The sequence below is a fragment of the Syngnathus scovelli genome, chromosome 14 (assembly GCF_024217435.2).
Source record: "Syngnathus scovelli strain Florida chromosome 14, RoL_Ssco_1.2, whole genome shotgun sequence".
NCBI lineage: Eukaryota > Metazoa > Chordata > Actinopteri > Syngnathiformes > Syngnathidae > Syngnathus > Syngnathus scovelli.
In genome coordinates this window covers 15,465,001-15,478,690 of record NC_090860.1, presented here as the reverse complement: position 1 = coordinate 15,478,690, position 13,690 = coordinate 15,465,001, and the positions used below count along the sequence as shown (strand labels likewise).

General features: G+C 48.5%; 2 protein-coding genes across 7 annotated transcripts in view; both read right to left on the bottom strand.

Moving 5' to 3' along the window:
* Positions 1-535: 535 nt before the first annotated feature.
* On the bottom strand, positions 536-8,589 carry syne3 (spectrin repeat containing, nuclear envelope family member 3). Of its 3 annotated transcripts, none has more exons than XM_049741075.1 (19): positions 8,424-8,589; positions 7,158-7,320; positions 6,774-6,946; positions 6,184-6,493; positions 5,952-6,107; positions 5,214-5,561; positions 4,817-4,956; positions 4,559-4,733; positions 4,066-4,248; positions 3,672-3,815; positions 3,469-3,603; positions 3,151-3,312; positions 2,757-2,929; positions 2,451-2,560; positions 2,125-2,363; positions 1,839-1,976; positions 1,473-1,658; positions 1,321-1,371; positions 536-924 (listed from the first exon to the last, which is right to left on the bottom strand). In XM_049741075.1, the coding sequence occupies exons 2-19, from the start codon at positions 7,299-7,301 to the stop codon at positions 742-744; spliced, it is 3,150 nt and encodes a 1,049-aa protein (XP_049597032.1). In that variant the 5' UTR covers positions 7,302-7,320; positions 8,424-8,589; the 3' UTR covers positions 536-741. The 3 variants fall into 3 exon arrangements, with proteins under 3 accessions (XP_049597032.1, XP_049597033.1, XP_049597031.1); XM_049741076.1 differs by having other exon boundaries at positions 2,125-2,360; XM_049741074.1 differs by having other exon boundaries at positions 2,125-2,560.
* A 249-nt stretch (positions 8,590-8,838) lies between these two features.
* gabrr2a (gamma-aminobutyric acid type A receptor subunit rho2a) overlaps positions 8,839-13,690 on the bottom strand; it is a 17,233-nt gene continuing 12,381 nt past the window's right edge. For all 4 annotated transcript variants that reach the window (XM_049741093.1, XM_049741096.2, XM_049741095.2 and 1 more), the window contains 7 exons: positions 12,797-12,864; positions 11,843-12,066; positions 11,024-11,106; positions 10,461-10,601; positions 10,028-10,180; positions 9,480-9,688; positions 8,839-9,274 (listed from right to left, as the gene is read on the bottom strand). In XM_049741093.1, the coding sequence (XP_049597050.1) occupies positions 8,939-9,274; positions 9,480-9,688; positions 10,028-10,180; positions 10,461-10,601; positions 11,024-11,106; positions 11,843-12,066; positions 12,797-12,864 (1,214 nt within the window). In that variant the 3' untranslated portion in view covers positions 8,839-8,938. The remainder of the gene's footprint in view (positions 9,275-9,479; positions 9,689-10,027; positions 10,181-10,460; positions 10,602-11,023; positions 11,107-11,842; positions 12,067-12,796; positions 12,865-13,690) is intronic.

Genomic DNA, 13,690 nt, shown 5'->3' with positions numbered 1-13,690 from the left:
AGTTGAGTCCACGCAATAACGGTGTGAAAAGAGAGCTGCGGTGTACGATGTTTAAGAGGCTGGACGATGGATGGATCTTTTTAAGAGCAAACTTTAATACGGGGCCTTTTCAGTGATGAACATGACACACCAACCAGCTCGGTCGGTACGGATGGGTGGGTGGGTGCCTGTGGACTTCCACACGTCACACTCTATTTGTAAACAACAGCCATCCTGTCGTTCACATGGACTATTTTTGTGCTTTTTTGTCCTGTTTTAGTCCAAATGAGACCAATTGCTAGGGACTTCTCGATGGTCCTTCTTGAACAAAATAGCATAGAGATCCAGCCGGGGTTCAACTGTAGTGCTGTAGTCTTCATTCTAAAATATCACATCCAGTCTGAGCACACATTTGAACAACTAATATGTGCACAATCGAAGTTCATAGAGCAAAATAGAAGCTTTTGAGATTTGAATATAGGTTCTTAATTCTTTTTCAAGGTCATGCTTTGTGCAAGAAAAAAACCCCACAGACAAAATAAGAATGAGATTAAAATGAGGATTAAACAGTATTTTATTTTATATGGTTAACATTAGCAACTTTATTGTTGGCTAAGTAGCAACTGTATAAGGCATTTGGCTGATACGTATGTGTGTAAATAGGGAACATAATATGCTTTTCAAATGTTCATTGAAATATGGTTTTGGATCTCTTGGAACTGGAGCTGTGAGACAAGAATGTGAAAGTGCGAAGGGTTGTGTCTATGTAGGCGGTGGTCCAGAGTAGCGCAGCATAACACTGAAAGATCTTGCAAAGTTGTTGTAGATGGAGCAGCTGTCGCCTTTGTCCACGAGGGGCAGGAGAAAGGCCAGCAGCAGTAAAGCCAGGAAGAGGAGCCAGAGAGGAAGAGCCAGTCGACACACCCGCTGCAGCAAGCCAGGTTTCTGAAACAGCAATAGGGAGGAGCAGGCAGAATTGGACAGTTACGTACGTGTCTGTCTTCAAGAAGGAAATCTCAAGGACTTTTACCAACACACTTCTCTCCACATGATATAGCATGAAATACAACAACCCAGGTCCAGAGTTAGCTTAAACCTGGGGCTAAACCTGGGGCTAAGCCTGGGGCTAAGCCTGGGGCTAAGCCTGGGGCTAAGCCTGGGGCTAAGCCTGGGGCTAAGCCTGGGGCTAAGCCTGGGGCGCGCAGCAAGATTTAAACTATGAGAGAGCCCACATAGGATGAGAAAAATCAAAAAATCATTGCTTGCTTAGTTTTGAAGTGGTGCACGTGCAATGGTACCATATGTAGACTTGGTTTTATGGTACCTTATATTTTATGGTACCTTATATAGCGTTGCTCCAGTGGCAGGTTTCCCCAATTTGTGGGTGATTTTCTGCAAAGGGGGAACATTTCAATGTTAAAGTGGCAAGATCTGCACCCAGCACATCATTAATTAACGGATGGAAAACTCGACTCAAGGGCAAGTCAAGTCACCTTGGAGCCCAGCCTGGCCTGGGGGACACCAACAGCCTTTAGCTTGGACTTGTAGAGCATCCAGCGGTAACGAAGTTCTTCTAGACTTGCGTCTGCTGCTGAACCTGATCCACTCTTACTCATTGCACTCCCTTGAAGTAAAAGTTGGAACTGCTCCTGACCCCAGGTTACCCTTGACCTCAGGGCCTGCATACATAAAAAAAAGGAATAACACAGCAGCCAAGTTATTGTTGTTGCTTTTTTGGGCTTTCCAAATAATATTTCAAACCAAAGGAAAGTTTCAACTCAAGATCTCAGAGTTTGTTTGAGCACACTTGAGCCCCTAACGAAGTAGCAAATGTAGATATGCAGACACTGGTAACTCACGTTTAATGTTTCCTGTTGTATGTTGAGTTGGTTGCCCTTGAGTGTCGCTCCCTTGCTGTTAAGGATCCCTGAAAGCAGCTCATTCTCTTTGCAGAGCCAAGCCTCAAACTCTGTCCTTTTGTACTCCACTTCATCCATCTGTACACACACACACACACACACACACACACACACACACACACACACACACACACACAGAGAGAAAAAAGAGGAAAAACTATTCCATTGTATACTGGTGATCAAAAAATGCAAGAATTTGCTATTTGTACTGTTGGATTGCAAATACCATTGTGCTGGCTTGCTGCTTGGCTGGATGCTGTGTGAAAAGCCCGAAAGCTCCTTCACCTTGGCCCAGGCTCTTCATGGTCAGAGCCTTTTCTTCTGGGCTTTCCTCATCACTAGCAGGCCAAAGTGCTCCTCTGCTTGCTGTGTCACTGTTAACATTTGTATCCACTGCAGAGTCTTCAGCACGAGGCTGCTGCTGCTGCTGCTGCTGCTGCTGCTGCTGCTGCTGCTGCTGACCTGCTTGACTCAACATGGACAAATCCTCTCCATCTCCAGCACAGAAAGTGTGGCTGCCCATCCCTTTTCCTGATACTTTGAGAGGATTACCCTGCTGTAGTCCAGGCAGTACGGCCAAGTCTTCAGTCTGACCAAAGCATCCGCTGTCCACCTCCTTGCTCAGGGTTGATTGTGTCTTATTTATGGAAACATTCACCAGGCTAGAAGGGGGGGGGGGAGATGGAAATTGACAAAGACAAAAGTGTCAGGAGGCATTTGACCGCACCAAACCAAGTTGCAGCTGTTTTCCTTGACTAGAAAATAGGTCAATCATTTTTGGGCTTTTCCAGAATGGGAGCACCAAGCAACCTCTGGTTGTGCATTCCTGAATCTCCTTGTATTTGCGTCTGCTTTTACCTGTGAATATTGAGGCTGGTGGTATACAAGGCCAACCATAAACCCTGAAGGCGTGTCATATCTCCCTCAATGTGGACTCTCCCTTCCTCCGAGGTCCTTTTTAAAAGCGTCTGAGCCTGCATCTCCAACTGGTGAAGCTGGATCTCCTTCTCCGGAAACTCTCCAAGTGATTTCTGGGGACGGTCAATGGCAGATGAAGGAAAATGAAACTCAGACCACGATGACGCAGGAAATCTCCAATACCATAATGCAAGTGTATTTCGATTGCGCATTTCACAACAGCTGCAGCTGAAACAAAAGACGTTTATGCTGTACAACACAAAAAAGATCATAATGGTAGCACATTTGCAAGATTGGATTGAAGCATTGATTGGCCTTTTGTTAAGACTCAGACCTGGGCCTCATGCTGGCGCTTTTCGATGCTCCACTCTCCCGTAGGGCTCTTGAAGGACTCCAGCTTCTGCTTGGCGATAATCAACCATTTCTCCAGGTTTAGGAAACGCTGGTGGAAATCTGCATGATGGGCGATATTCTCCTCACACTTGTGCAGATTCGCCTGCAAACAACAACAACAACAACAACAACAACTCCAAATGTGCATGTATGCATACACGTACGGGAGGTTACCAGCTGGATCCCGAAAGAGAGGAAAAGAGTGACAGCCGCTGGATTTGGGAAATTCCCTTCGGCTCATCAATGCGGGAGCTCCTACCTCAGTTGTCTCGTTCAGGTATTTCCAGTCACGATAGAGCTTTTCAAAGCGAGAGCGCTTGCTCGGACAGGACGATACGAGCGTTTCCAGAGCTGCGATGTGGGCTTCGCAGTCTTCTAGCTCCTTTTGGATCACCTGAGGGAAAAGGCGCAGTCACTATCTGGAGAGCTTTGTTGATACATCAACGACGTCATTTCACTCACCCTGAACTGCTGGGACTGACTTTTCTTTGCCAGGATGTCAGGCTGGAGCCCAACGGTTGCCATCATTGCATCTCTGAGACTGCTCAACTTGGAGCCAATCACAACGGAGGCCTCTTCAAAGTCCTTTGTGCTCGAGATGAAAGCCTGACAAAGTCAAAGGACTTGGATGAGATGTTACAGCCTGCTCTGAGTGGACCAAGCTTTCTTTGGCCTTTAGTGCATGCGTGTGTGCGTGCGTGCGTGCCTATGGCGCTTTTCCTCATCATTTAGGCTTGCCTAGATGTTTGCCAGGCAACACTTTTTCTCGTCTCCATCAAATGTGGAGATAGCCAATAGAAGTGACGCTGGATCCAGGTTTGAGAAGAACTTGTTTTTTGTTTTGTTTTTCTCTCACCTCCAGTTTCCCCTTTCTCTGTATAAGCTGATCGTGCAGTAGTTCTCTGTTCCTCGTCGCAGAACTCAGCTCACTGCGCAGAGCATCGGACCGTTTGGGATCAAACAGAGATTGGAGCCGGTCCCCCCTCGTTTGGAGCTGATTCAAACGCTCCTGCAGCTGGATACTGTCCTTCACCAGCCGCTGAGTGGAGATGACGGGAAGAAAGAAAGAAAGAAAGAAAGAAAGAAAGAAAGAAAGAAAGAAAGAAAGAAAGAAAGAAAGAAAGAAAGAAAAGACAAGGAAAGAAAGAAAGAAAGAAAGAAAGAAAGAAAGAAAGAAAGAAAGAAAGAAAGAAAGAAAGAAAGAAAGAAAGAAAGAAAGAAAGAAAGAAAGAAAGAGCACATTGCACACATACGTACACGTATACATGACCTTTCTAGTCACAATAATAACAATAAAACGTATTCAAAGACTGAAGCACAATGTGACATAAAAAGAATGCGTGCTTTACCTCAATATTCTGGAGCAGTAGAACAATGTGTGACAAGTCTGTGACCTCAGCAGATGCCTCCAAAACCTGAGAGACCATATCTCTCCAGCGCGCAAAGGAAAGCAGGGTGTCCTCCAGCGTTTTTCTCAAGCCGCACTCTGACTCAGAGCACAATTTGGCCGCTTTGCATTTCACGCTGTAGGTCCCCGTCCAACATACAGATACATACACGTTAGGAGGAAAGCTGCAAGCAAGCGGGAAAGGCAAGTTATCGGCCACCTCTGATGTTCTCTGACCACAGCGAGGACATCGTCGGAAATGTGACGGGAGTCCTCCGAGAACCCGAACAGCTCCTTGAGCTGCGACTTTAGACATTCTACTTGGGACTCCTCCGCCGCCGCCAGAGCCTCTCTCACGTCCTAAAATGAAGTGGACTTCATCAGAAAAGAGCTTTCATTTTTTTGGAAACTAAAGGCATTTTCAGGTGTCAGTTTGATTTTGGGCTGACGCCAGGAAGCAATACGCATGACATTGCCTGCCTGCCTGCCTGCCTGCCTGTCTCCGCAGGCTGAGATGCAGAAGAAATCACAAAAAAGCCCAGATACGCAGACATGGCAAGTCGTTAGGATTGCAGGACTGCTCAGCTTTCCCATGGTATCATTTTTGACAAACTCACCGTGTATCTTCTCCACTGGTCCATCATCTGCTCTTCGCTAAACTCAGCCCCACGAGGGTCCTCCAGTTCCCGCTCGAGCTCCCGGAGTCGTGTCCGGAGGCTTCCCACGTCGTCTTGCAGTCGCCGGCATCTTGCCGTGTAGTCGCCGTGCGTGTCCAATGTGGAGCGCAGACCCTCCTCAACCTCACACAGGCCTTGTCTCAGTCTCTGCCAACCAAGCCTGAGCTCTTCAGCCTCGTCTACAACCAGCTCCGCTCCAGCGGGGGACGTCTGGACTCTGACGCCTTCAGCCGCAGCCTCTATATGCTCCAGAGTTTTTTCCTCACTGGCTACCATGTCGTCCAGGGCCTAAAAAAGGCAAAGGTACAAACGGAGAGAAGCAGTCAAGTATGATTACGCTCGGGCGACGCGATTTGAGTTGCCGTTTTTAGCAGGAGTGAGGATTGAGTGAGCAGCCGCCGCCACCATCGGCGCCACCATCGGCGCCACCATCGGCGCCACCATCGGCGCCACCATCGGCGCCACCATCGGCGCCACCATCGGCGCCACCACCGCCGCCACCATCGGCGCCACCACCGCCGCCACCACCGCCGCCACCACCGCCGCCACCACCGCCGCCGCCACCGCCTCTTAAGCGTGAGCTTGTGCAGCCCACTTTGTTCATCTTAGTACACCAGCTGTCGAGCATTTGTTTTCATCGTACATTTAACATCATATATAGTCCAATTGCAGACTGACTTTTAAAGCTTGGATCTTGTTCTCTGACGTGTCCTCTTTCTCCAGAAGATCCGTCAGCTCCTTGGTCTTGCACAGCAGCCATGACTGAAAGCGCTCAACACTGCCTCGGTAAGTCCGGTGCTCCTCGGCCATCCCCTGAAGCAGCGCTAGGCGATCCTAGGATAGTGCCAGTCACACTTTGGCCTTCGTTGGATCAAGGGAAATGCGTCACGGCACCGATCGGACATTTTACCTCAACCTTGTCCTTGAGGTGGTCGTACGCTTGCTGCAGTCCCTCCCGAGCTCGGGGGTCCACGCTGGGGTCTCGGGTTCTGTCGTGCAGCACGGCGGCTTCGTCCAGCAGCCTCTTGAGCAGAGCTGCCTGGCCGTGGACGTCGCTCAGCGCCACTCTCTGTTGGTCCGCTTGCCACAGCTTTTCCTTCAATCCCACTTGCAAGGGCACGCCAACATCCAAGTGGCACTGCTGCTTGGCTAGCCACGACTCAAACTCCCGGAGGGCCTTCAAATACTCGTTCCAATGGAGCCACACCCACTCGATCCGACTGGGAATCGAGTGAAACAACAGCCGCAAGGTTCAAGTTAAGACAATTCATTGAGGACACTAGGAAGCTTTGATATATGTACATTGAACCCCGCCCGTTTGGGCTTTTGCAGGGAACGTTGAGCATAATTGTCAACTGTGAAGCCCTTTGACAAGCCTATCGAAAGAAAATGGACCGTAAATACATAAATGGAGCAGAATAATCACGCAGAAAGACTTTAACTCGGCTCAAGAAATTGACCAAGAAAATGGGGATAAAAATGCATGCAAGAATTGCCAACCTGTGGCAGTGAATGATGTAGGTGCACGTTTCCTCCCAACAACTTTTTAATTCTTTGAGCTTCGCGTGGATGTGGCTCTTCACTCCTTCCTCCCCCGTCTCCAGAAGATGCTCCGCTGCGACCAGCGCCATCTCCATCTTCGCACGACCATCGTGCTCTGATTGGTGAATTTTCTTCAAATTGGAAACTTTTTTTAAGACAGGCGGCAAACACGTACAGGTCCCGGAAAGTAACATCTCTGCACAAGTCAACGCCGTGTGGCAAAGCGTGAGACGCTTTGCACTTTCCGGATGGAGATACGTACGCTACCTCGGCACGGAGAGTGAAGAAGAAAATGACAAGTGTATGATTTGAAATGATACGCAAAGTCGAGGGGGCTCTCACCTCGGTCTCTCGGAGTCTGGCTTCAAGAGCATTGCGGGGCCCTTGGGTGTTATCGTTTGCCCTCAGCCTCTCCTGGACAGCCTTCATCCAAGAGAGTGCCGCTTCCAGTCTTTCCGTGAACGTGCGCTGCTCCTGCTCAGTCATGACCGTTCAGGTTTCAGGCCTGAGAAACAACACACTGTCAAACTCGGCTTTCACATACGGACTATCTTCTTCTTGTTCAAGGAGGACCAAGAGAGTCTGGCCTTTGGAGAGTTCTTGAATAAAAACCGGGCCGGCCAGGTGTGGCATCAGCAGTGTTTGCGAGCCAAAATGTGGCTTCAAGTGGAAATGGTATCCATCATCCATTTTTAGTGACTAGACTTGTATTTAGGCTCTCGAAAACTCTTACGAGCCAAATCAATCAAAGCTGCGTGCTAACGCTTCATTTGTGAAGAGCCCAGCCTTCTTTGTCATGCGATCTTCCATTTTTGTTGCATCGATCAAACCTGAAGATGTTTTTTTTTTATTTTTGGACGTGTGTTATAAATAAAAAGTCCAAATTCATGCAGATCGAACACTTAGTCCACAAAGTGACTCAGACAAAGCTGCTATGTTCACGTTTATTATTCCATGCAATGCAATGCAATGGCAAGCTACATTGAAGTGGAGTTACAATTCGCGTCCTCCCTCCTCGCTCGCCGTAGACAAAATGAACACAACTTTTTTGTTCACAGAGCACTTCGACTATGCAATACAATACTTACACCGGAACAACGCACTTAACAAAAACATAAAATAGCACACGAACTATTGGCAATAAACAATAACTACGTCTCTGTACGCCTTGTTATGAATTATTGAGAATTCCTCTTCAGGGGTGGAACAGCACCAGACTCGGCTAATAATGTCAAGTAAATGTCATCAAACCGATATGGATCATTTTGTCACAGTAGATGCCTGCATTTCTTTACGATCACCCATTCCACTCTGGTGGTAGTGGCGGCAAACTACGGAAGTACACGGCAGCTGCCCCGAGGGGAGGATGCCTGCCAGCGCTCGCCTACGACCCTTCCGACCACCACCAAACAAGTGAGTGAGTGAGTGAGTGAGTGAGTGAGTGAGTGGCCATGGGTTGGATGCAGCCGCTCAGCCCAAGAACACAACGAACGACCCATGAACATCGTACCGATGCTCTATCGCTCATCCTGTTTAGGCCTTCCTTCATGTAGCCAGGGAATATTTGTTGACGAAGAAAAAAAAAGATACTTCTTGAGTAATACTCACAGTGTTTTGCTCATCGGGGGACAACGACGCGCAAATGGACCCAGCTGTGTTGTGGTTGGAGTCAGTCAAGTTGGAGAAGAGCAGACCGGAAGGAAGTCGCTGGCTCGCGCGCGCGCTCGCTCGCTCTCCCGCCCGCGCGCCCGCCCGCCCGCGCGCCCGCCCCTGCCCTGCCCTGCCCTGCCCTGCCCTGCCCTGCCCTGGGCTGGGACGGCCAAGCTGCATTCACTGACTCTTTGTAAATTGCAATGTCGTCATCAAATCTCAAAATGTTTTCTCATTGAAATGGAATTGTCATCGTGCAAAGGTCCCTTTCGGTCCATGTACCTTCTGTGCATTCTATTTTCGAAAACTTGGCATGAAGAATGCTCAAATTAATGACGCATTCAAAAATAATAGGTGTGGAAAAGGCCTGAACTTATTATCAACCCAGTCAAATTTAATCAGCTCAGAATCTTAACATTTGAATAAAGCTTGTATTTTCTAGGAGTGCAGCTCTAAATCATTCGTGCATTTGATCAGCAGTAGACAGACCAATAGATGAGGTTGAAGAAAATGTAGGAGCCGGGAAAAATCATACGGGAGTATTTGTCAATGGCATGCGTGTTTTGAATGATGTTTAGGGTACGCAGGCTCTTCTTCTTCTTGATGGTGGTGGACTCGCTGCTCACTGACAGATGAACCACCATATGATCCGTTTTTTCCGAAACATCATGCATTTCTTCCTGCTCCTCCTCAGGCACCATGGGCTCTTCTGTGTAGCCAGCAAGACTGTTGGTATCGGCCTCGCTATAGGTGCCGTCTAACATTGCCATTGTCCGGGTCTGGGAAATGCCGCACGTGCAGGGCAGGGACTGTCGGGAAACAAGGGAGAAGGCGGTTGGAACCCGGCGGGCAAACAAACAAACAAACAAACAAACAAACAAACAAACAAACAAACAAACAAACACACACACACACACACACACACAAACAAACACACGCACACACAAACAAACACACACACAAACAAACACACACACAAACAAACAAACGCAGAGGTGAGAGAGCCAAAGTTACCTGCGATTGCGCCCGCGCTCTCATTTTTCGTTCCCGACGGTCCTGGGCAGTGGACAGGTAGTTGACGGCAGCATACTCCAGCACCGATAAGAAGACAAAGACAAAGCTGACCCAGAGGTAAATGTCCACCGCCTTGATGTACGATACTCGGGGCATCGATGCGTTCACGCCGGTGATGATGGTGGACATGGTTAGGACAGTGGTGATTCCTAGACGCAAGACACGGCGGGACATTACGACCTCATCAAGCTACAAAAACAGAGTCGCAGGAATAGCGAGCCCCCAGTCATTTGTTGATCATAAATGAAGTGGCTGCCACCATCTTGAAAGCAAAGATTGCGAAAAGGATCGTTTTCATCTGCTTTGAATGGACTCCATCCATTACCGATACAGATTTGTCTGGAGTCAAATGTGAGTCTGAAGCGTCATTTCTGTGGAACTAAAAACAAAAACATATCGCGAAATAAATCGACCACGAGAGACGAGCAGAAGTGCCCAAATAGCTGGGATGGCGGGCTTTTGTCATCTCGGCAAGTCTGGCATTTTACCCAGGGAAACTCTGGCTGGCACAGCGCGGCGGTCAATCCAAAAGGACACCCAGGATAGCATGACCATTAATGTGGCGGGAAAATAGGTCTGCAGCAGGAAGAAGAAGATGTGACGTCTCAGCGTGAAGTTGATGTACAGCCGATTGTACCAGCCTGAAAAGACACAGCCGGAACAGCTCAGGTGTGGAAGGAAAAAGGGACAAAACACACACACACACACACACACACACACACACCCACGTAATTCTAAAATGCAGGAAGGCAAGCACACGTTGGCTCCGGCCTTTTGCTCCGTCACCCCGTACACCTTAGAATGCTTTTTGTAGTGTGATTTTTGTGATTTTGCCCATCGATTGGCAGCATCTGCTGCTGTCTATCAAATAAGCTAAAAAGAGCAAAGCAACATTTGGAGCGCTGAATATTGTCTCCATACCTGTGCTGCTGTAGAAAGCCAAGCGAGATGTGGTGTGGAATTTCTGGATGAGAAACTGCGATAAGGAAATCCGATCGTCGGTGCTGAGGGATTCGTCGCCGCTTTTCCAGTAAAGCATCAAGTCTTCATCTGTGTATGCATCTGTCACACACATACAGCTCATTTGCATGGGAGTGGGACTTCCCAAGCTTGCAATGATGGATGTTCACTAACAAGCTCCACGGCACCAGTAGATTTGCTTTGACCTAACCAGTCAACTCGCACTGAATTGCGCCTAAAGCTCTTTACAACGCCTCACGTTCAGCCAAATGACAAGCAAGCGTTTGCATACCTCCACTGAGCGGGAATCCCCCCCATGGATGGATGGATGGATGAGCAGATGGATGGATGAGCAGATGGATGGATGGATGGATGGATGGATGGATGGATGGATGGATGGATGGATGGATGGATGGATGGATGGATGGATGGATGGATGGATGGATGGATGGATGGATGGATGGATGAGCAGATGGATGGATGAGCAGATGGATGGATGGATGACTATTTGATGAATGACTCACAGCTTTCCAACTCCAAGGAGCAAGTCTGAGAATCCAAAGGAAATCGGCTGAAGTCCATGTTACAAGCTGCAGTCACTGTGACTCTATGACACATCAAGAGGACAATCATTGCAGTATCACGATATGTACATTGGTGTAGGCAGCGCGTTCATTATTTGTCATGATTTACTTTCACCACAACTGTCGCCATCATTCTTTGAAACCGTCATTGTGGCACAAATTCTCCGTACAGGATCCCAACGCGGACGCAAGCGACAAAACAAAACAGAAGGATCAGAGCAAGCTCAGTAGCAGTACAACACTGCTTTCTTTCCTGCCGCAAAAAACTGCTTTCTTTCCTGCCGCAAGCTCAGTAGCGGCGCAACACTGCTTTCTTTCCGGCCGCAAGCTCGGTAGCGGCGCAACACTGCTTTCTTTCCGGCCGCAAGCTCGGTAGCGGCGCAACACTGCTTTCTTTCCGGCCGCAAGCTCGGTAGCGGCGCAACACTGCTTTCTTTCCTGCCGCAAGCTCAGGAGCGGTACAACACTGCTTTCTTTCCTGCCGCAAGCTGAGTAGGTAGCAGTGCAACACTGCTTTCTGCCTGCCGCTAGGGAGCATCCATTTTCAACAGCGCTTATCCTCCTCAGGGTCGCCCGCCGAGAGCGCTGTCCCAGCTGAGATGCAGCTATTGGACACCCGAACCTGGTCGACGAACGAGCGGCCAGAGCCAAATGAGCGGCAACCCACTCATTAGCTATTTAGCGGACCGTGGGGATGGCTGTTCAATCAAGCAAATGCAAGGACTGTAGCAAATACGAACAATGATATGATATGCACACCTGAGACTGTAAAGCACGTGGCCGTCAGGAAAGACACGCAGCATGATGTTGTCTGTGGTTGTGTCATGGATGAAAGATCGCTTGGAGTGGACAAAGAATACATCAGGCACCCAGATCTTTTTCACCAGGCGCCCATCAAATGTCATGCTCTTGTTGGTGCTGCTGCTGAATGACAGACGCTCATCTTTCCAATAATGTCGCAGGTACAAGGTCATGGTAAAGTCCTGTTGGAAGATGGCGGCGGCAAAGTAGTCCACATAGTAGCAGGTAGAAAATTGATCAGTGCTGGCCCAAAGCCATTTGGCAAATGTTGGAAACAAGGCAAGCAGGCAGGCAGGAAGGCAGGAAGGCAGGCAGGCAGCCATGCAGGCAGCCATGCAGGCAGCCATGCAGGCAGCCATGCAGGCAGCCATGCAGGCAGCCATGCAGGCAGCCATGCAGGCAGCCATGCAGGCAGCCATGCAGGCAGCCATGCAGGCAGCCATGCAGGCAGCCATGCAGGCAGCCATGCAGGCAGCCATGCAGGCAGCCATGCAGGCAGCCATGCAGGCAGCCATGCAGGCAGCCATGCAGGCAGCCATGCAGGCAGCCATGCAGGCAGGCTGGCTCCATTTGTGGATGGGAATCATGACATCATTGATTGCGCTTTAGCAAAATTGAAAGTTGCATCAAGACAACGATTCAATCAGATTGCGCTCACTTCTGCTTGATTTTCACGACACAAACACAGCTAAACGATATGTTGAGAGCAAGCAAGACCAATGGCTAACACATAATAAATATTCTGTCCTGACGGCATTACAAAAAACGTGCTAATATTTATGGCCGCAAAGCATTAATTGCGCTATGGTGGCCAAAGACTAGAGTGTAATCATAATCATCTGGATTTGACTCATTGACCATATGTATTTGTATGATTTACATTTGCACAATGTATTGCATAGGTTAGCCTACCATGTCAACTTCCGAGATGCTGTCCAAGCTCTCCACCTGAACATCGACTCCCACGGGGATAGCGGGACCTGAAAAACAAAAGCACCGGATGTAAACCGTTGCCGAGTAAAAAGCATGTGCCAGCTAAGCCTAAGCTTGAGGTGTGTGCAATTGTTTTGGATGTTTTTGTGTTGCTCTAAAAAATAGCACTGCATACTTTTTGTAGCCATATACGTATGTAGAATTTGAACATATATATCGTATCGAGCGATATGGATGGATATACATCTCCATCCATCCATCCATCCATCCATCCATCCATCCATCCATCCATCCATCCATCCATCCATCCATCCATCCATCCATCCATCCATCCATCCATCCATCCATCCATCCATCCATCCATCCATCCATCCATCCATCCATCCATCCATCCATCCATCCATCCATCCATCCATCCATCCATCCATCCATCCATCCATCCATCCATCCATCCATCCATCCATCCATCCATCCATCCATCCATCATCCAAAGCGCTTATCCTCACAAGCGTGCTGGTGCCTATTCCAGCTGTCTCTGTCATTCTCACTTACTCTGAGTTTTTCTCTCTCGCTCTCTATTCGAGAAAGCGAGAGAAGAGAGAGAGAGAGAGAGAGAGAGAGAGTGACATGTGGGATGTGTTATTGCTTTTAATCCTCAGTAGAATAACACATTAAGCTGTTGTTAATCTGCAAAGAAGGAAGAGAGGGGAAAGACCATCAGCCACATCACTTGATGTGTAACCTCGTGTTTTGTTTATTACAGTAGTGGTGGTGTGCTTTTCACAAAATGTGCTTGAGCGATGTTTGAGCGAGACAACATACTTTTCAATTGCTTTCGAAGCAAGCAGCAATCATTGATCATCGAGTTTGCCC